The sequence below is a fragment of the Choloepus didactylus genome, chromosome 7 (genome assembly GCF_015220235.1).
Source record: "Choloepus didactylus isolate mChoDid1 chromosome 7, mChoDid1.pri, whole genome shotgun sequence".
Lineage (NCBI taxonomy): Eukaryota > Metazoa > Chordata > Mammalia > Pilosa > Megalonychidae > Choloepus > Choloepus didactylus.
In genome coordinates this window covers 106,900,113-106,921,400 of record NC_051313.1, presented here as the reverse complement: position 1 = coordinate 106,921,400, position 21,288 = coordinate 106,900,113, and the positions used below count along the sequence as shown (strand labels likewise).

The window sequence follows — 21,288 nt, the reverse complement described above, 5'->3', positions numbered from 1 at the left end:
GTTAAAACCGTGAAGGCATTTCTTGAATCGGCCATCTTATCCTTTGGATTATGTTTGCCATATTTTTCCCTCTCTCTATTAATATCCTTTATTGTACCCATACCGAATCTCTTTAGTACTGAACCTTTCTCCAAGTCTCTCTGTCCTGTCTTTGTTTCTCTGTCTGTAGGGCTCCCTTTAGTATCTCCAGTAGGGCAGGTCTCTTGTTAGCAAATTCTCTCAGCATTTGTTTGTCTGTGAAAAATTTAAGCTCTCCCTCAAATTTGAAGGAGAGCTTTGCTGGATAAAGTATTCTTGGCTGGAAATTCCTCTCACTCAGAATTTTAAATATATCGTGCCACTGCCTTCTCGCCTCCATGGTGGCTGCTGAGTAGTCACTACTTAGTCTTCTGCTGTTTCCTTTGTATGTGGTGAATTGCTTTTCTCTTGCTGCTTTCAGAACTTGCTCCTTCTCTTCTATGTTTGACAGTGTGATCAGTATATGTCTCGGAGTGGGTTTTTTTGGATTTATTCTATTTGGAGTTCGCTGAGCATTTATGATTTGTGTATTTATGTTGTTTAGAAGATTTGGGAAGTTTTCCCCAACAATTTCTTTGAATACTCTTCCTAGACCTTTACCCTTTTCTTCCCCTTCTGGGACACCAATGAGTCTTATATTCGGACGCTTCATATTATCTATCATATCCCTGAGGTCCATTTCGAGTTTTTCAATTTTTTTCCCCATTCTTTCTTTTATGTTTTCATTTTCCATTCTGTCATCTTCCAGGTCACTGATTCGTTGTTCAACTTCCTCTAGTCTTGTACTATGAGTGTCCAGAATCTTTTTAATTTGGTCAACAGTTTCTTTAATTTCCATAAGATCATCCATTTTTTTATTTAGTCTTGCAATGTCTTCTTTATGCTCTTCTAGGGTCTTCTTGATTTCCTTCATATCCCGTACTAGGGTCTCATTGTTCATCTTTAGTTCTTTGAGTAGCTGCTCTAGGTGTGTCTCTTCTGGTCTTTTGATTTGGGTGCTTGGGCTTGGGTTATCCATATCGTCTGGTTTTTTCATATGCTTTATAATTTTCTGTTGTTTTTGGCCTCGTGGCATTTGCTGACCTTGATAGGGTTCTTTTAGGGTTTGTAGACCAGTTGAAGTCCTTATCTCTAATTTATCAGATCTACAGCTTCGTGGAGTACACTTTCTCTAACTAACCAGCAGGTGGCGTCCACGAGCCACCTGTTCTCCACAAGCCAGATCTCCCCTGCTTAGCCTTTTTGGTGAGTGGGGGAGTGAGTCTTGTGGGGCCCAATTGGTGTCCCAAGCTTGCGTGTGTAGTTGGTGTTGCCTGCCCTGTATGTGGGGCGTGTTTCTGGGCAGTCGGGGAGGGGGGGTGGCCCTAACAATCAAATCTCCCTGATGATCCTAGAGTTTTAAAGCTACTGCAATAGTCTAATCCTTCAGTTCAGTCCTGCCACAGTTTGTCTCTGCCACTGACCCACAAGTCTTTGGTATTGGCGTATGGCTCCTGAGACTTGCAAGTGGGCCCCTCTTCCAGGCTGTGCACCCCGGGTCCTCTGTTGAGGGATGACTGTGCTATGTCGCAGGTGAGTGCCGTCCCCCCAGGGCAGTTCTGGGCTGCTGGGCTGTGTTGGGAGGCTCCCAGTCTGCTCAAATGATGGCTGAATGGGGCTCTGTTAATTCACACTGCTCCCCCTTCCCAGCTCTGGGACATTCAGCTGAGGTTGCAGGGAAGGCTAATGTCCACGTCCAGTTTTGTGGTGTGTGCCTGTTATTTGAAGCACTTCCGTCACACTGGGTTGTCTGGGGCAGCTCTGGGCTATGGGGCTGGCGATGGGCAGGAGTGTTTCCTGTCCACCAGGATGGTGGCTGTGAGCGGACACCCCCCTTTTCTTGGGAAGTTGTGTTGTTTAGTGAATTTTCTCAGCCACTGGATTATTGCCTTTTGTCTCAGAGCTCTCTTAGTTCTGCTCTTGACTTGACGTGCCCAAATTTCAATTCTTTGAAGCTTTCTGTATTGAGCTTCTTAGAGTAATTGTTTTAGAAAAAGCAAAAAGGATTTAAAAAAAAAAAAAAAAAAAAAAAAAAACGGCCCTCCTCAGAGATCTAATGGGTTATTGAAATGCTAATAGAGAAAGCAACCAGGGCCATTAAGGAAAAGTGCCCAGGGCAGAGAGATCAGCCTTGCTTCAGGATTTGCATATGCGCCTCAAGGCCTGATCTCCGCCCTTCCCCTTTCTGTGTTCACCAGAACTCCAAAAATCCTCTGCTTTTATTTTGGAGTTTTTCGTGTTGTTTTTTTTCTATGCCTGTCTCCTCTCTGCTGGGCTGGCTGCTCTCAGAGTCTCTGGTGTCTGGCCTCAGTCTATCTATGGTTGGAGTTTGAATCAGTAGAATGAGTTTCCGGTAAGAGCAGCCACTGCAATTCTCCCTTCTCCTTCCTGGAGCTGACAGCCCCTCCTCCCCCGGGACTGAGCCTGGCAGGGAGGGGCGCGGGTCCCCTGGCCGCAAAAACTTACAGATTTCGCTGATCTCAGCAGTTCCACGTTTTCATGAGTGTTGTATGAAGTATGCCCAAAGACAGATTGCTCTGTGGTGTCCAGTCCACGCAGTTCCTGGCTTTTTACCTACTTTCCTGGAGGAGTAACTAAAACATACAGCTCACCAGTCTGCCATCTTGCCCCGCCTCCTCTCATTGAGGTCTTAATTTGCATCTCTCTAATAGCTAGTGAAGCTGAACATTTTTTCATGTGTTTCTTGGCCATTTGTATTTCCTCTTCAGAGAACTGTCTTTTCATATCCTTTGCCCATTTTATAATTGGGCTGTCTGTACTATTGTCATTGAGTTGTAGGATTTCTTTATATATGCAAGATATCAGTCTTTTGTCAGATACATGGTTTCCAAAAATTTTTTTCCCATTGAGTTGGCTGCCTCTTTACCTTTTTGAGAAATTCCTTTGAGGTGCAGAAACTTCTAAGCTTGAGGAGTTTCCATTTATCTATTTTCTCTTTTGTTGCTTGTGCTTTGGGTGTAAAGTCTAGGAAGTGGCCGCCTAATACAAGGCCTTGAAGATGTTTCTCTACATTATCTTCTAGGAGTTTTATGGTACTTTCTTTTATATTGAGATCTTTGGTCCATTTTGAGTTAATTTTTGTGTAGGGTGTGAGGTAGGGGTCCTCTTTCATTCTTTTGGATATGGATATCCAACTCTCCCAGCCCCATTTGTTGAAAAGACCATTATGGCTCAGTTCAGTGACTTTGGGGGCCTTATCAAAGATCAGTCGGCCATAGATCTGAGGGACTATCTCTGAATTCTCAATTCGATTCCATTGATCTATATGTCTATCTTTGTGCCAGTACCATGCTGTTTTGACAACTGTGGCTTTATAATAAGCTTCAAACTCAGGGAGTGTAAGTCCTCCCACTTCGTTTTTCTTTTTTAGAGTGTCTTTAGCAATTCGAGGCATCTTCCCTTTCCAAATAAATTTGACAACTAGCTTTTCCAAGTCTGCAAAGTAGGTTGTTGGAATTTTGATTGGGATTGCATTGAATCTGTAGATGAGTTTGGGTAGAATTGACATCTTAATGACATTTAGCCTTCCTAACCATGAACATGGAATATTTTTCCATCTTTTAAGGTCCCCTTCTATTTCTTTTAGTAGAGTTATGTAGTTTTCTTTGTATAGGTCTTTTACATCTTTGGTTAAGTTTATTCCTAGGTACTTGATTTTTTTAGTTGCTATTGAAAATGGTATCTTTTTCTTGAGTGTCTCTTCAGTTTGTTCATTTCTAGCATATAGAAACATTACTGACTTATGTGCATTACTCTTGTATCCTGCTACTTTGCTAAATTTGTTTATTAGCTCTAGTAGCTGTATTGTCGATTTCTCAGGGTTTTCCAGATATGAGATCATATCATCTGCAAACAATGACAGTTTTACTTCTTCTTTTCCAATTTGGATGCCTTTTATTTCTTTGTCTTGCCGGATTGCCCTGGCTAGCACTTCCAGCACAATGTTGAATAACAGTGGTGACAGCGGGCATCCTTGTCTTGTTCCTGATCTTAGAGGGAAGGCTTTCAGTCTCTCACCATTGAGTACTATGCTGGCTGTGGGTTTTTCATATATGTTCTTTATCATATTGAGGAAGTTTCCTTCAATTCCTACCTTTTGAAGTGTTTTTATCAAAAACGGATGTTGGATTTTGTCAAATGCTTTTTCAGCATCTATTGAGATGATCATTTGATTTTTCCCTTTTGAATTTTTAATGTGTTGTAATACATTGATTGATTTTCTTATGTTGAACCATTCTTGCATGCCTGGAATGAACCCCACTTGGTCATGGTGTATGATTTTTTTAATGTGTCTTTGGATTCTATTTGCAAGTATTTTGTTGAGGATTTTTGCATCTATATTCATTAGGGAGATTGGCCATTAGTTTTCCTTTTTTGTAGCATCTTTGCCTGGATTTGGTATTAGATTCATGTTAGGTTCATAAAATGAGTTAGGTAGTGTTCCATTTTCTTCAATGTTTTGGAAGAGTTTGAGTAAGATTGGTGTCAGTTCTTTCTGGAAAGTTTGGTAGAATTCCCCTGTGAAGCCATCTGGCCCTGGGCATTTATTTGTGGGAAGATTTTTGATGACTGATTGGATCTCTTTGCTTGTGATGGGTTGATTGAGGTCTTCTGTTTCTTCTCTAGTCAGTCTAGGTTGTTCACATGTTTCCAGGAAATTGTCCATTTCCTCTACATTATCCAGTTTGTTGCCGTACAGTTGTTCATAGTATCCTCTTATAATTTTTTTAATTTCTTCAGGATCTGCAGTTATGTCACCTTTTTCATTCATTATTTTGTTTATATGGGTCTTCTCTCTTTTTGATTTTGTCAGTCTAGCTAGGGGCTTGTCAATCTTGTTGATCTTCTCAAAGAACCAACTTTTGTTGATAGTTATCCTCTCTATTGTTTTTTTGTTCTTTATGTCATTTATTTCTGCTTTAATCCTTGTTATTTCTTTTCTTGTACTTGGTTTAGGATTGGTTTGCTGTTCATTTTCTAGCTTCTTCAGTTGATCCATTAGTTCTTTGATTTTGGCTCTTTCTTCCTTTTTAATATATGTGTTTAGTGCTATAAATTTCCCCCTTAGCACTGCTTTTGCTGCATCCCATAGGTTTTGGTATGTTGTGTTCTCATTTTCATTCGTCTCTATATATTTAGCAATTTCTCTTGCTATTTCTTCTTTAACCCACTGATTGTTTAGGAGTGTGTTGTTTAACCTCCAGGTATTTGTGAATTTTCTAAGTCTCTGATGGTTATTGACTTCTAATTGTATTCCATTGTGGTCAGAGAATGTGCTTTGAATAATTTCAATCTTTTTAAATTTATTGAGGCTTGTTTTATGTCCCAGCATATGATCTATTCTGGAGAAAGTTCCATGAGCACTAGAAAAGTATGTGTATCCTGGTGATTTGGGATGTAATGTCCTGTATATGTCTGTTAAATCTAATTCATTTATCAGATTGTTTAGGTTTTCAATTTCCTTATTGGTCTTCTGTCTGGTTGATCTATCTATAGGAGAAAGTGATGTGTTGAAGTCTCCCACAATTATTGTGGAAACATCAATTGCTTCCTTTAGTTTTGCCAGTGTTTCTCTCATGTATTTTGTGGCACCTTGATTGGGTGCATAGACATTTATGATTGTTATTTCTTCTTGCTGAATTGCCCCTTTTATTAGTATGTAGTGGCCTTCTTTGTCTCTCAAAACATCCCTGCATTTGAAGTCTATTTTATCTGAGATTAATATTGCTAGACGTGCTTTCTTTTGGCTGTAGCTTGCATGAAATATTTTTTTCCATCCTTTCACTTTCAATTTCTTTGTGTCCCTGTGTCTAAGATGAGTCTCTTGTATGCAACATATTGATGGTTCATTTTTTTTGATCCATTCTGTGAATCTATATCTTTTAATTGGGGAGTTTAATCCATTTACATTCAACGTTATAACCGTGAAAGCATTTCTTGAATCAGCCATCTTATCCTTTGGTTTATGTTTGTCATATATATTTTTCCCCTCTATTAATATCCTTTATTGTACCCATACCGAATCTCTTTAGTACTGAACTTTTCTCCAAGTCTCTCTGTCCTGTCTTTGTTTCTCTGTCTGTAGGGCTCCCTTTAGTATCTCCAGTAGGGCAGGTCTCTTGTTAGCAAATTCTCTCAGCATTTGTTTGTCTGTGAAAAATTTAAGCTCTCCCTCAAATTTGAAGGAGAGCTTTGCTGGATAAAGTATTCTTGGCTGGAAATTTTTCTCGCTCAGAATTTTAAATATATCGTGCCACTGCCTTCTCGCCTCCATGGTGGCTGCTGAGTAGTCACTACTTAGTCTTATGCTGTTTCCTTTGTATGTGGTGAATTGCTTTTCTCTTGCTGCTTTCAGAACTTGCTCCTTCTCTTCCGTGTTTGACAGTGTGATCAGAATATGTCTTGGAGTGGGTTTATTTGGATTTATTCTGTTTGGAGTTCGCTGGGCATTTACGATTTGTGTATTTATGTTGTTTAGAAGATTTGGGAAGTTTTCCCCAACAATTTCTTTGAATACTCTTCCTAGACCTTTACCCTTTTCTTCCCCTTCTGGAACACCAATGAGTCTTATATTAGGACGTTTTATATTATCTATCATATCCCTGAGGTCCGTTTCGATTTTTTCAATTTTTTTCCCCATTCTTTCTTTTATGCTTTCATTTTCCATTCTGTCATCTTCCAGGTCACTGATTCGTTGTTCAGCTTCCTCTAGTCTTGTACTAGGAGTGTCCAGAATCTTTTTAATTTGGTCAACAGTTTCTTTAATTTCCATAAGATCGTCTATTTTTTTATTTAGTCTTGCAATGTCTTCTTTATGCTCTTCTAGGGTCTTCTTGATATCCTTTGTATTCTGTACTATGGTCTCATTGTTCATCTTTTGTTCTTTGAGTAGCTGCTCTAGGTGCTGTGTCTCTTCTGATCTTTTGATTTGGGTGCTTGGGCTTGGGTTATCCATATTGTCTGGTTTTTTCATATGCTTTATAGTTTTCTGTTGTTTTTGGCCTCTTGGCATTTGCTGAATTTGATAGGGTTCTTTTAGGATGTGTAGACCAACTGAAGTCCTTATCTCTAATTTATCAGATCTACAGCTTCGTGGAGTACACTTTCTCTAACTAACCAGCAGGTGGCGTCCACGAGCCACCTGTTCTCCACAAGCCAGTTCTCCCCTGCTGTGCCTTTGTGGTGAGTGGGGGAGTGAGTCTTGTGGGGTCCAATTGGTGTACCAAGCTTGCGTGTGTAGTTGGTGTTGCCCTAAAATAGATTTAGATACTACTGGAATAACACCATTTTACTCCGGAACAGTTTCCTTTCTCAAGCTTTCAAAATTATACTCCTGGTTTTATAACAAACCATTTACAGCACTTCCTATTGAGAGCTGGGATTGAGCTTCAGTGAGGGTAACCATGGAATCCACCTACAGTTTATAAATATCAAGCACCTAGATAAAGCATATATTTGACAATCTTCTATATGACAGAAAGCTAGTACAGTGGGTTTCCCTTTGGGGTATTTTCTGAGAGAGAAAAATAAACTACAAAAGTCTGCATCATTCATAAAAGTTTAATAGCTCTTTATTTCTAAACCTACAGAGAAAATTTTAAGAATATTTTAAAAAATTGGCAATCATATATGAATTTTAAATGAACACTAAGCTAGGAAAGGAAAATATTCTTCAAAAATAAAATGCTAATTAATTTTCTAATAGGACAATTTAATTAAAGCTCTTCCTACATCTTTTTTTTGGGCCCTGATGCCCTCCTATATTTTTTTCTTAATATATTTGAGTAATAACATGATAATACAAATATTTTGGAAAATGATACAGAATAGAAAACAGAAATACTTGAGATAAACAAATATATAATAATTTAATAGATAAAAAAATATGGCCAACACATAGGAACATGATGCATCATTCATTTAATTAGGTGGGGAATTTTGATATTTAGTTCTCACACTGTATAACCTCTCATACTATATATTAGAGCCAAATGTAGAATTAGAGTTAAATGCAAAAAATGAAATAATTTTTTAAAAATTAAAAATATGGATGTATATTTTACTAATCTCAGGTTGTGAAAAGATTTTTAATCATAAAACAATACAAAATTATAAAGGAAAATACTGGTGTATCTACATAAAATCTAGTATATTGAAAAAAATCAAGCTAGAAAAAGATTAAAAAGTAAGGTAAGAAAGAACTGGAAAAAATATTGAAAACAAATCTAAGAAAACATTTTAACGTCCATAAATTATAAACGCCTTTAACATTAATAAAACTTCTGGTTGACTAAGACGGTGGCATAAGACAATTCAGGGTGTTATTTTCCCAAAGAACCTTTGCACAAATAGTAAAAATGAACTGAGCCATCTTCCCCCAAACTCCAGGAAACAGTTAAAGGGTTGTGGTAACTGGGTGAGTACCAGGTTAAGAAAACGCAGATGTTAGGAGAAGGTCATGGTGCCCGTGCTGGCCCATTTCCCAACCCCTCCCTGGGGCATTGCGGAGCCAACCTGTGCTCCCACTGTGGGTCTTTGGTCTTGTTCCACAGGGAGCAGAGTAACCCCTAAGGTATACTGGTGTGCTTATATGTTAGTGCCAATCTATAGGGTGGCAACCTGAAATAATTAACCAGGAAACTCATCTCTGAATGCCCTCACAGAACTTGTCCTGCAGTCAGAAGCAGTTTGCTGACAGCTAAAGCAGTGTAAGAGAAAATTAAGTCAAAAGGCAGAGAGTGGCAGAATGAATTAAAAAAGGCATGACCCAACTATATGTTGCTTACAAGAGACTCATCTTAAGTTCAAAGACACAAGCAGGTTGAAACTGAAAGGATGGAAAAATTACACCATGCAAATAGTAACCAAAAGGGAGTCTGGGTAGCCATACTAATAGCAGATAAAATAGACCTCAAATTAAAAACTATTATGAGGGACAAAGAAGATCACTAATACTAATAAAGGAGGTCAATTCAACAAGAAGACATAACAACTATAAGTATATATATGTACCTATGCCAGACAAAATACTTGAAGCAAAAATTGACAGACTTGAAGGGAGAAATAGGCGGTTCTACATTAATAGTAGGAGGCTTCAATACACCACTTTATAATATTGGAGAGAACACCTAAGCAGAAGCTCAATAAGGAAATAGAAGACAAACAATACTTTAAATCAAATAGACCTAACAGACATATATAGAATACTCCACCCAACTGAAGAGTACATATTCTTCCCTAGTGCACATCGGTTATTTTCCAGGATAGACCATAAGTTAGGTCACAAAACAAGTCTCAATATATTTAAAAATATCTTCTCCAACAACAATAGAATGAAGCTAGAAATCAATAAATAGGGAGAAATGGAAAATTCATAACTACATGGAAATCAAACAACATACTCTTATCAACCAGTGGTCAAAGAAGACAAACTAAGGGAAATTAAGAAACATCTTGAGGTGAATGAAAATGAAAACACATCATAATGAAATTTATGGGTTGTAATAAAGGCAGTGTTGAGAGGGAAAATTACAGCTAAATGCTTACATTAAAAAAGAAGAAATCTCAAATCAGAGACCTACCCTTACAACTGGAAGACCTAGAAAAACAAGATCAAACTAAACTCAACTAGAGCAGAAGGAAGGAAATAACAAAAATTAGAGTAGAAATAAATGAAATAGAGAATAAAAAAAAAAAAACAAAACAGATAGAATCAACATAACCAAAAGTTCGTTTTTGAAAAGAGCAATAAAATTGCCAAACCTTTAGATAGACTGACAAAGGATAAAAGAGAGTATGCAAATAACTAACATTTGAAATAGAAAGGAGGAACATTACTACTGACCCCACAGAAATAAAAAGGATTTTAACAGGATACTTTAGACAATTGCATGCAACAATTAGACAGCCTAGATGAAATGGACAGATTCCTAGAAACACACCAACTACCTACACTGCCTTAAAAAAAACAGAACATTTCAACAGACCAATAACAAGAAAAGATGAATCAGTAATCAAAAACTTCCCAACAAAGAAAAGCCCAGGACCAAATGGCTTCAGTGGTGAATTTTACCAGGCATTCCAAGAATTAACATCACTCCTGCTCAAAGACTTCCAAAACACTGAAGAGAGGGAACTCTTTCTAACTCATTCTATGAGGCAAACATTACCCTAACACCAAGGCCAGATAAAGACAGCACAAGAAAAGAAAATTACAGACTGACATCTCTTATAAATACAGATACAAAAATCCTCTACAAAATACTAGCTCACCTACTCCAACAGGACATTAAAAGAATTATACACCATGGTCAAGTGGGATTTACCCAAGGTATGCAACATAAGAAATCAGTTAATAAATATACCACATTAATAGAATAGAGGAAAACACACATAATCACATACACATTTTCATTTCAATTGATACAGAAAGGCATTTAACAAATCCAGAACCCATTCTTGATAAAACACTAAGAACACTAGAAATAGAAGGAAACTTCCTCAACATGAGAAAGGCATATATGCAAAGCCGACAACTCACGTAATACTTAATGGCAAAAAATTGGAAACTTTCCCTCTAAGATCAGGAATAAGACAAGGATACCCACTGTCATAACTGCTATTCAACATTTTGCACTGGAAGTTCTAGCCAGAGCAATTAGGCAAGAAAAGAAATAAAAGGCATCCAAATTGGAGAAGAAGAAGTAAAACTTCTGTATTTGTAGATGACATGGTCTTGTATATACAAAATCCTGAAAAATCTACAACAAAGCTATTAGAATTAATAATTCAGCAAGTGGAGGGAAGGTGTATTAAAATATTATCCATTATACAGCAACTTGGTTTTACACTTTGTCTTTAGGTAGTTCCATTCTACTGCCTGGCAAAACTGAATTGAATTCTAAATTGAGTGTTAGACATTGATATCTTTTTTTTTTTTTTTAAATTTTATTTTGAAATAAATTCAAACTTACAGGAACAGTTGCAAAAACAATACAAACCCCATACACAGAACTCCAGCATAACCCGACCCCCCACCCCCGATACCCCGATCCACCGACTTTAACATCTTGTCACACCACTATTTCTTTCCTTCCCTCGCTCCCTCCCTCCCTCCCTCCCTATCTATCATCCATCATCTATTGCTCTGTCTTCTGAACATACGAGAGCAAGCTGCACACATCCTTGAACAAACAATATAATTCACATATACATTTCCCATGAACAAGAACATTCTTTTATGCATTCCCATTAAGTGCAGCTAAAAAGTTCAAGAAATGATATTGATATCTTGAACATTTCTAAACAATGCCCAGTGGCTGTAGAAAGTATTTTATCTAATTGCTGCCTTGATCTTCCAGAGATTAAAGAGAGCTAGGCTTTTGTTTTTGATGATAATAATAAAAGCTAACAAACTGTGTTTATACTGTGTCAGGCACAGTCCTATACACCATTTGTATTAATTCATTTAACCCTTACAACAACCCCCTGAGGTGGGTACTATCAGGAATGTCATATAACTTGCCCATGGTCACACAGCTACTAAGTGGTGGAGTCAGGCTGTGAACCTGGACAGTTTTGTTGCTCCAGAGCCTATGTTCTGAACCACTACATCGTACTGGCCTTGGAATCAGTGACACCCACCGGAGGCTTAAAAATCATCACAGGAAACATTCATTTAATAAATTCATGCTGAGTACTTGCTCTATGCTTAACGTTGAGCTCTGCATTGGGATAGAAGAATGAACAAGACAAATGCAGGCCCCACCAGCATGGCATTCAGTCACTTAAAGAATCAAACAAATATTTTAAACAAATAGTTACATTATGCTTGGGGCTTGGAAATGCATACAGGGCAAATTATAAAGGTAGAAACAAAATAGAAACAAAGGCGGTCCTCAAACAGGGGAATAAAACTGGGCAAAACTGAACATGGGAATGATGATAACAAGCAAGAAAGACTGGCCAAAATCAACTCCCCAACAAAACATACTGCACTATCATCTCTGTATAGACTCTGGGAGCAACTCCCCAACTGGTCTCCTTGCTTCTCTTCTGACTAAAGGATACTCTCTTCCCAGAGTGATCCTTCATCATCCACTTTGAAAAGGAGCAACCCAGCCAGTCAGGAAAAACCAATACCAAACAGTAGAGACTGTGAGTCATTCTGCTCCTCTGTTCCACATGATTTGGAAGTGGGACAGCTTAGTGGGGTCAACATTGCCAAACAGCCACCCTCTCCTGAGTTTCCTTTCCCCTCCCCCACAAACCCCCCCCACCAGAATTCTTTGTTGTCTTGAAGATCCAGCACCCTCTGTTCTTATCTCTGCACGTAACAAAAACACACTAAAGCAAAAATGCAAGCACTTTCAATATATCTAAAATGTGATTATAAAGTTATTGTTCATGCAAAAGATAAGTAGAAACTTACTGACCATTTAGAAAATTATTTTAAACCAAAGATTTCTAACAGAATCTGGAAATATGATAGCTGTCTTTACTTCAAGGTCGATCATTAAACATGATTAGCTCTATCCCTTAAGAAACCTCCAGAAAATCTACCCATTCCAAGAAAATCTTTCTATCCTAAGTAAACAGCCAGAGATAAAACAGTATTTCCTTATCCCAATGATAAAAACAAAAAGGAGGAAGCAAAAATGTATTCTTAATGAGGTACACGTTACAGTGAAAACCACCATAGAGGGCATTCTTCTCCATGCAGTTGTGCAACTTGGAGTTCTTGGGTTATCAAGGAACAGTTGGAATTGATTGAGGTAATCACAGGTCCGATTTCAAAGCTTAGCCTCTCTCCACACGCAACTGTGTATAAACCTGTTGCACTTTCTAAAAAGGGTCATGTAAAGCTGCACCTTTAACTCTGCCCCGCCTGCTGAGACTCCTGTGGAGGAGGTTAGTGCTGATGGGCTTGTGCCCCAGCGCTGGGACTGACTAGCTTTGATTGGCAGATGCTTCTAATGAGGCAGCGGTTTTTCATCTCCCAGGCTTTAAGGCCCACACTGAAACAGATAAGGGTAGCAGACATCCTGTCTCTAGTACACTCAGAAATGAATGTAAACTAATGCAAAACAGAATCAGAAGACACAGTTTTTCTTATTTTGCTCTCCTAATGAAATTGTCATCTTTATATGGCATATAGTTTCTTCATATTTTTTCATTACTCCTACTGTGCAGCCACATATACTGACCTGAAATGTGCCATATTTGACCCTCAGTCAATTCCAATTCCTCAAATACTGCAGAGAATCAAGAGTTAACATACATCAAAACTACTGTGACAGAGACAGTGTGCGCATGGATTTGTGAGAATGTAGAATGTAGATAGATATCAGAGAACGTAGAATGTAGATAGATATCAGAAACCTTTATACATCATACACACCATTATATATGTGTTCACATTTTTTTTTTTTTTCCTATTTTGGTTCAAGGATAGCCTTTAGGTTTTTTTCCTCCTTCCTCTGATCAGGGACATTTCTGACTGTCTAAAAGGCAGCTAAGCATTCACACCATCATTATTCTTCTTTAATAGCAAGATTGGAAAGCTTCATACTGCCTGCCACTATGCCTACTCAAGTTGATTGTCTTTTAATAGTTTCAATGAAAGTTTGAAGGAAATAATACTCCATAATCTTGGTATCCAGGGAAGAATATGGCCATTCTCAGAGGAGCTGAATCTGCTACTTTATGAGTGAAACAGGAAGTTGAGTCCTCTTTTATTGTACCTTTCATATTTTTAAAAAGCTGCCCAGATAGTTCCAAGTGGAACTGAAGCAAAGTTATTAATGTCAAGAAGCCAAGATCTTTCTCCATGGTTTGTTGAATGAGGAAGGAAGAAAATGTTTGGGACTCAGCCGTCCTTTGCTTCTTCCCGCTGAAGCCAAAAAAAGCAGGAAGGAGAGAGGATGCGTAAGTGGAAAGGGATGGTGTTTGTATCTTTTAACCAAATCATAATGTTCTACACTCAGCTCTAGCAGACAAATATGGCCAATGCATCTTTAAGACAGTCTCCTCTCTGAGAGAGGACACACTAATTATAGTGCATCTGCCAGAACGGAACTCACACATGCAAGCCATTATGTAAAATACAATTTCTTTATCTTTAAGAATACTCAAGATCATTAGACATGGTTTCTTCAATGCTAGAAAATCAGGCCAAAATGAAATAAACAGTTTCAAGTATTTGCAACATAATTCCCCTCATGCATTTATGGAAATATAGTAAAAGTGCCCTAAAATGTGGTTTGACATTTCATACTGCACTGTTTTTCTATTTTTCCAATTCTCTAACATTTGCCCTCTTATCCTATATCATTTGAGTTTCACTATATTTCAAATATTCCTATAGCAATAACAAGCAGCTATTACCCACATAGTTGGGCTTTGAGGAAGCTAATGACCCAACAGGAAGCAGCCCAGAAGCCTGTAAATTAAACAAACTCCTTATAAATTAAACATGGTAACATATGAACATAAATGTAGGGCATGACAACATGACATAACTTTTAAAAACAGCAATTAAATGTATAGCACTGCATTCCCTAATGATGTGCTATGCTAATTTAAGGCCAAGGTGATGATCTGTTGATTTAACAGTTTAACATGGAAACTCATAAATGAGAATAAAATCTGTAATAAAGAAATTGTGCGGACTTTAGCATTCATGAGTACACAATTTGGTATGTTGTTATATGGGAGAAAGATATACATTTCAATTCAATCAATTTTCTATATCATAAACTAATCCAAAACATTTTGGCTGAACAGTAGCAGGCATTTTTTATTCAACAAAATAAATTCCTTTATAGAAATTAGAATCTTCAATTCTGAATTTAATTCAGTTAATATTGATATTAACTGGCACATTTTCTTTTTCATTGTTTATGTTTTACTTCTCCCACATTGTTTACCTTTTCAATCTTTTAATCCAGGTGTTCTGAAAATACAAAAGAAATATAGGGCATCACCTTTAATACCTTATCCAACACAAAGCACCTTCTATGATCATTAAGAAAAGTTAGGCCTCACCTCTGTGCATCACAACACCTGTTGACCCTACAGTAGTACTTATTATGCTATGTTATAGTTGTGGCATATACTTGCCTGTAAGCTACTTGAGGTAGAGAATATAGTCTGTTCACAAGTGTGCTCCAAGCACCTAATACTTAGGCCTGTCAGGTAGTTGGATGTCAAAAGTATTTGTTATACAAATTAGTAACATGCTGATAATTATGATAATGCTGCTAAGGCTAAATCTGGTGGGTGCTTATTATGTGACAAGCACTATTCTAAGCCCTTTTAAAAAAATCTTTTAAAACAACCCTACAAGGGCAGGTACCATTACTATGCCCATTTTACACAAGAAGAAAATGAATTACAGAGAAACTTCTGCATCTTTCTGGGAGTCATTTTGTTTTGCTAGTGGCTTGTCAATTTAGGTGAATTTAGTTTATATGCTGGGAACAAAGGTGAATTGAAGGTGACTGCAATTGATAAGAGATCAAAATAACTATTAGGTAGAACCACATGAAATTGTAAATACTCAACTGGTTTTGACTTACACATATGGCAATTTCATGTTGTTTGATCTCATATACTGAGTTCAGATACAGCTTAGTATTCACCCCTGTTCACTATGCCATCTACTCACAACTGTTAAAAAAAAGCACACTCCTATATACTGTCATGCTATTGTTTCTATGGTTGCCTGAGACTTACCAATATCTTTGTTACATATCACCCTTCTCTGAGCACTGACATTGGTTGTAATGCATTCTGCTTGTGAAGACCAAGTCAAGGTCCCAGAAAAGGTAAAATAAGTAATAACATGTTTTTTCATAGTTTTAATTCATATATGATGACATAAAGCCCAAAGTAAAAAGAAAAAAAAAAAAGGTTTGGAGTTGAAAATGATTTAAATCTGCCAGTTCTCAGCACTTCTGGAATCTTCCAGGGCTAATTTGTATTTGGGCCTTTTGGAGTCTGCACCGCTCTACCTGATGTAACCTAAAAAATAGGCTTGATATAAAGAGGTAAAAAGAGTCCCCCTAATTGCACACTTGACAGTCTGTTTTCATGTTGCCCAGCCCTAAGACCAGAAGGTTTTATTTGTTTCACTTGAGAAGTGGGTGATACTGTGTCTCTTAGTGAAAGGTATTTGTGATGAAAATAACTTAAAGACTAATCCAAAGCTATGTAAGGCAAATGCTCACAGGAGGGAATAGGACTTACTTTCAAGGTGGAAACATTTTTAGAGTTTGCTGGAGATTTTTGTTTTGAAATCTCCAAATTCAACAATTCTTTGGCCTCGGTAAACTTTCAAATGGAAAGCTCCAATATTTAGAGTCAATAATGTCTAAGCTTCCCCTTCATAGTAAGTTTCTTTTCTCCCCCTGTCATAAGAGTGCTATATCCTGGCAACTGAAATACAGAACGCCTTTGTAGTAAAGCTATCATACTATACCTCTCAGAATGGGTTGCTAATGAGGTTATTGCTTAGTAGAACCATAGAAAGACACTGAAAAAAGAAAATACCTGACAAATGTGTTGACCAAAGGATGCCAACAACTCTCCCAGTGTCATGTCTGAATTTCAAGGATTTAAAAAAAGTAAAAACGAACGTTAGTGTATGTGAAAAATCATAACATTGAAACATAAGTGCATTTATCTTTAACTATTTTTCTAGTTCTCGTCCAAATTTTGCTGGTTATTAAAGTAAACACTGCTGTGTAAATAAAAATGTTCTGCTTTATGACTTACCCCTACTTCTTGTCCTTACAATATAATAATGCCATTGTTTGTTATATCACACTTATTCTTAAGGTAATGGGATGTAAAAGACTTTAAATAGCACATTGAGAAAGCACTTCTGCAGTAAAATGAGACTAGGAATCAAATACAGAATGAGCAGTTGAGAAAAAGACTGAACGACTCCTACAATTCTTATATACCATGATTCCCACTGAGATAAGCAGAGCTCTTCATAAACATCCTCCTAACTGCTAAGTAGGTTGTTCAAGTCTGAACTGTCCACCGATAGGGTCATGAGGAATGTTATAACCAGAATTCAGTGAAGGCTATTCAAATTCTCAGGTTGCAAATATAATTGCAAGAGAACACATTTCATTAGCATGTATCCGCTGTCATGATGAGGAGTTGCCCACTTCTGCTCCTCCTTAGAGATATCACAATCAGCTGCTTCTAGCACCCAACGTCCTGAGTCATGAGGACCACCAAAAATGCCAGCTGATAGCAGTCTGTAAAACATGACCAGTCTTGCAGATAAAACACAAGATGTGCTGTAATTAGAATCAGACTGTAGGAGCTGGAAAGGGCCTTGGAGGTAATTTAGTTCAATCTTCTCACTGTCCAGTGGGGCTTAAGTGACTTTTCCAAATGTTATTCAGACACTTAATTGCAAGACTAGGCGTAGAACAAGGTCTCCTGACTCCTATTCCATTGCTTTTGCCATTACAAAGGTTTCAGCCATGACATACTATTTAGACAAGGTCAGTAAACCAAGGCTATCAAGACTAAAGGGAAGAGATTCCATTAACAATGAGGCCATAACAAAACACTCCCCCATACCTAATTCCTAAAAATTCAAGTTGAGGGATCATAACTTGGTGCTCTCTCAACTAGCATGAAAAAGGCAAGGGAAAGGATGATGCTTCGTATGAACAACAATCCAATTCCAAAAGAATCTATTATTGTTAAAAAGAAAAGCCTTAAGATTAGCTTATGAGCATGTACTAAATGTTGAAAATATACTCCAACTTGGACAATCTTTCTTTTTATCTTATTTATTGCATCTGCATAATAGGACCAGGAATTTGTGTTTGTATGAAATACACATTTTTTTCTCCATTGGAAAAAAAAAAAAACCCACTAGACTGGGAATTTGGGCTTTACCACTAATTCACTAAACCTATCCTCACTTTCTCAGTCAGTTTTCTAATCTATAAATGAAGGGTTTTTTTTAAGAAAGTGTGCTCTGAAGAGCCCTTGAAGTTCTGTGAAGGAGTCCTAGGAGCTGAAAAAAGGGTTTAGGAGAAGAGTGAAGGGGAGGCCAAGCTAGGAAGTTCTGAGTTTTTCACCCCAACCTCAACTGGATATTTCTATTTTGATCTAATTCTGATATTAAGCTAATACAGAACATCTTGGCTAAAGAACAAGCTCTGTGACTAAAGTTTTAAAACCATGGAAAATATGATAACTAATATAACATCCCTTATAATTCTGTTCAATTGTCAGCTTAAAAGCCCTTCTAGATGAATGTAATTAACATCACTCAAATATGTATCTGAATGGGGTTAAAAGGGGAAATGTTAGGTTGTATACATGGTAATAAAATAAAAATTAAAAAAAAAATACATGGACCTGCACTACACAATGAACTCTAAGTTATGCAATGGACTCCAGTTACTAGTATAATTATAAAAATATGTTTTTATTAATTGTAACAAATGTATCACACCAATGCAAGGTTTTAACAGTAGGGTGGTATATGGGAATCCTGTATTTTATGCCCACAACTTTTCTAATGAAAAAAAAAAAAAAAGCCTCCTCAGGATATCCTATCAAAGATTAAGTCCAACTCCAAAGTACAGCATTCTTCACATGCTAGCCCCCATATCTCTCCTTTTCTTCTTGTCTCCACCCATTCCCCACCAAGCTTCATGCTTTAGTAATTTTACAATATTGGTAATTTCCTGACCTTGCAATGCCATTTCACACATCTTTGAATTCTACTTTTGCTTATGTTCCTCTGTATCTCCCCCCTCTTAGCTTGGCTAAGCCTTCCTATCCTTCAAAATTCAACTCAGGCAATCCTTCCTCTATGAAGCCTTTCTCTGAACCCTGGAACTGGATGAAGCATACTCAACTTGCTCCCATTTCATCCAGTAGAGGATTATTGAAGTAATAATACATTATGATGAAATGATATAATTCTACTACTGCCTCTTGAACTTGACTGAAAAACTTAATTTCAAAAATTCTGAAAATATCCTTCTTGCTTCACAGCTTATCTCTTTGAGGGCTTATTCTTTTATTGTGAACATCTTATTTCCAAGTTAAATTAAGAAATGAGTGTCAAGGATTTGAATGTTTGATAACTCTGTTAGAACCAGTAAGAGGGTTTAGGAAGAGAGTGTGAGACTCCATTTAACTGTGATAAAAAACTTCCCTTGAAAAAGAAACTGAAAAGCCATTAATGAAAAACAAAACAGAATAATAGTTAACCAGAGAAAGGATCAGTATATATTTGCAGAATGCTTACATGTATCTATATTATATCCTTCATCCAACCATTCATTATTTATTGAGTTCCCATTATTTACCAGTCACTCTTCTAGGTGCTGGGAATACATCTGTGAACAAAACAGGCAAAGTTCATGACCTCTAGAACTTCTATTATAGTGGGAGAAATATTTACAACAAACAAATAAATACATACATACTATATGGTAGGGGGTGACAAGTGCTATGGGAAAAAGTTAAGCTGGAAAAGGCACTGGGAGTCCTAGAGACAAGATGGAGTTATTTATATAAAGGGTCAGGGAAGGTAACATCTGATCAGAGAGACCTATAGGAAATAAGGGACTAAGTAAGCTGTGCAGATATCTGCCACAAGAACAATCTAGGTAGGAAGAACTGAAAGTGGAAAGGCACTGAGGCGGGAACAAAGCGGAATGTCTGAGGAACAGGAGGGAGGCCAGTGCGGCTTGCAGCAGAATGAGCAAGAGCGTGGACAGTGAGAGATGAGCCAAGAGAGGCTACCAGCGACAAGATATACAGGGCCTTAAAGGTAAAGATTTAGAGTACATCAAACATATTATGCAGAATTTTCTCCAACTTTCTAAGAGGTTCTGTTCTAAAAGGGCAGGAGAAAGAATAATAATCTTAAGTGTCAACGAAAGGACTCAAGATGGAGGAGACCTGAGTGTGTTCACATGAAAGACAGAGAAGAGTGAGAGAGTGTGACTGAAGAAGAGGGGCTTCAAGGGCTCCACTTAACAAAGCAATGGGTAATTCTGCCTCAGAAAAAAGGTCTAATAGAGGAAAAAAGGAATTAAGCTACAGAAATTTTGAGGTGAAGAAGAAAATAATTTAGAGAGGCTATGTTGGTCTGAATTGGTTGACTGATTGATTATCAAGGCAGATCACCTGCCTGGGTGTCACAGGAAGAGTGGAGAGGTTTATATAGTTCCCATGGGAATACTAATGAGCAAGTTTCTCAAATTTCTTTATTTCCCTGCCCCTGACATGAAGGGGAGATAGCACGAAAGGTCTGCATGAATCTTGTTTTATTGCTTAATTAGGGGGGTAGGGAAGAAAGACTGAAAATGATGAAAGCAAAAAGTTCTAGTGTGTGTTGAATTAGGTTCTGTCTTTTTCTGTGAGAATTCTTTTTCTGGTCCCGAGACAGCACCACAAGACCTGAAACCATTCACATCAACTTTCCCAGAGAAAGCTCTGGCTACACATATTATTTCCTAAAGTCTTCAGTGGCTGCTTGGGTGGAAGTTCTAAATTATTCTTCAGCTGGTAAAATATTAGTTCACAGTAAAGAACGTCTGAAGGAGGGAATGAAATCAGTACAAACACAAGAACGTTAAGAACATGACTGTTCTTAATTTAGAGGAATAGCCCATTTAATCAATACATATTCCACAGTTATAAAAAATATCCAGACTCTAGATATTCTAAGATGTTACGGAAAGGGGAATGAAAGGAAGTATTACCATACTTTAATAGCACATGTTAAAATAGGAACAAATGGAAAAAAGTATTTTATTTTTCAAATGAAATGAATTAAAACCACCTACTATGATTACTGAAATGTGGGCCTTGAATACTTAAGTCTTTAAGGAACTTTTTAGACAGCTGCTTATAAGCGAAGGTGCACCTTTTATTTTTAATGAAATTCATTCCACAATAAAGGGTTACCAAATATTCAGTCTTCAATTCAAAATGCTGTAAATTAAATAGCTTCTACTACAAGTATGACTCACTAACACCTAAGGAAGACTCAGCTAGACAAAATTCCAACCTCCCTTGCTATCTCTCCTAGCAAGTCGCCTCCTTTTTTTCAAGAGGTGGTAAGCTATCTTACCTCCAATGCTGATTTACAATTACAGCCTGCATGTGCAAGTTCATAACAAATGTGCATAACACATGATAGAATCTCAT

The 21,288-nt window shown here is 37.4% G+C and overlaps 1 protein-coding gene across 6 annotated transcripts in view; it reads right to left on the bottom strand.

Annotated features, from left to right (window-relative positions):
* Positions 1–21,288, bottom strand: part of SUPT3H (SPT3 homolog, SAGA and STAGA complex component) — a 618,339-nt gene that overhangs the window by 29,024 nt on the left and 568,027 nt on the right. Inside the window, exon 13 of one of the 6 annotated variants that reach the window (XM_037843145.1) lies at positions 16,639–16,679. The exons of the other annotated variants lie outside the window; for them this stretch is intronic. Within the exon in view, the coding sequence (XP_037699073.1) occupies positions 16,674–16,679 (6 nt within the window). The 3' untranslated portion in view covers positions 16,639–16,673. Of the gene's footprint in view, positions 1–16,638; positions 16,680–21,288 lie in introns of those variants that run through there. 6 annotated transcript variants of the gene reach the window in all.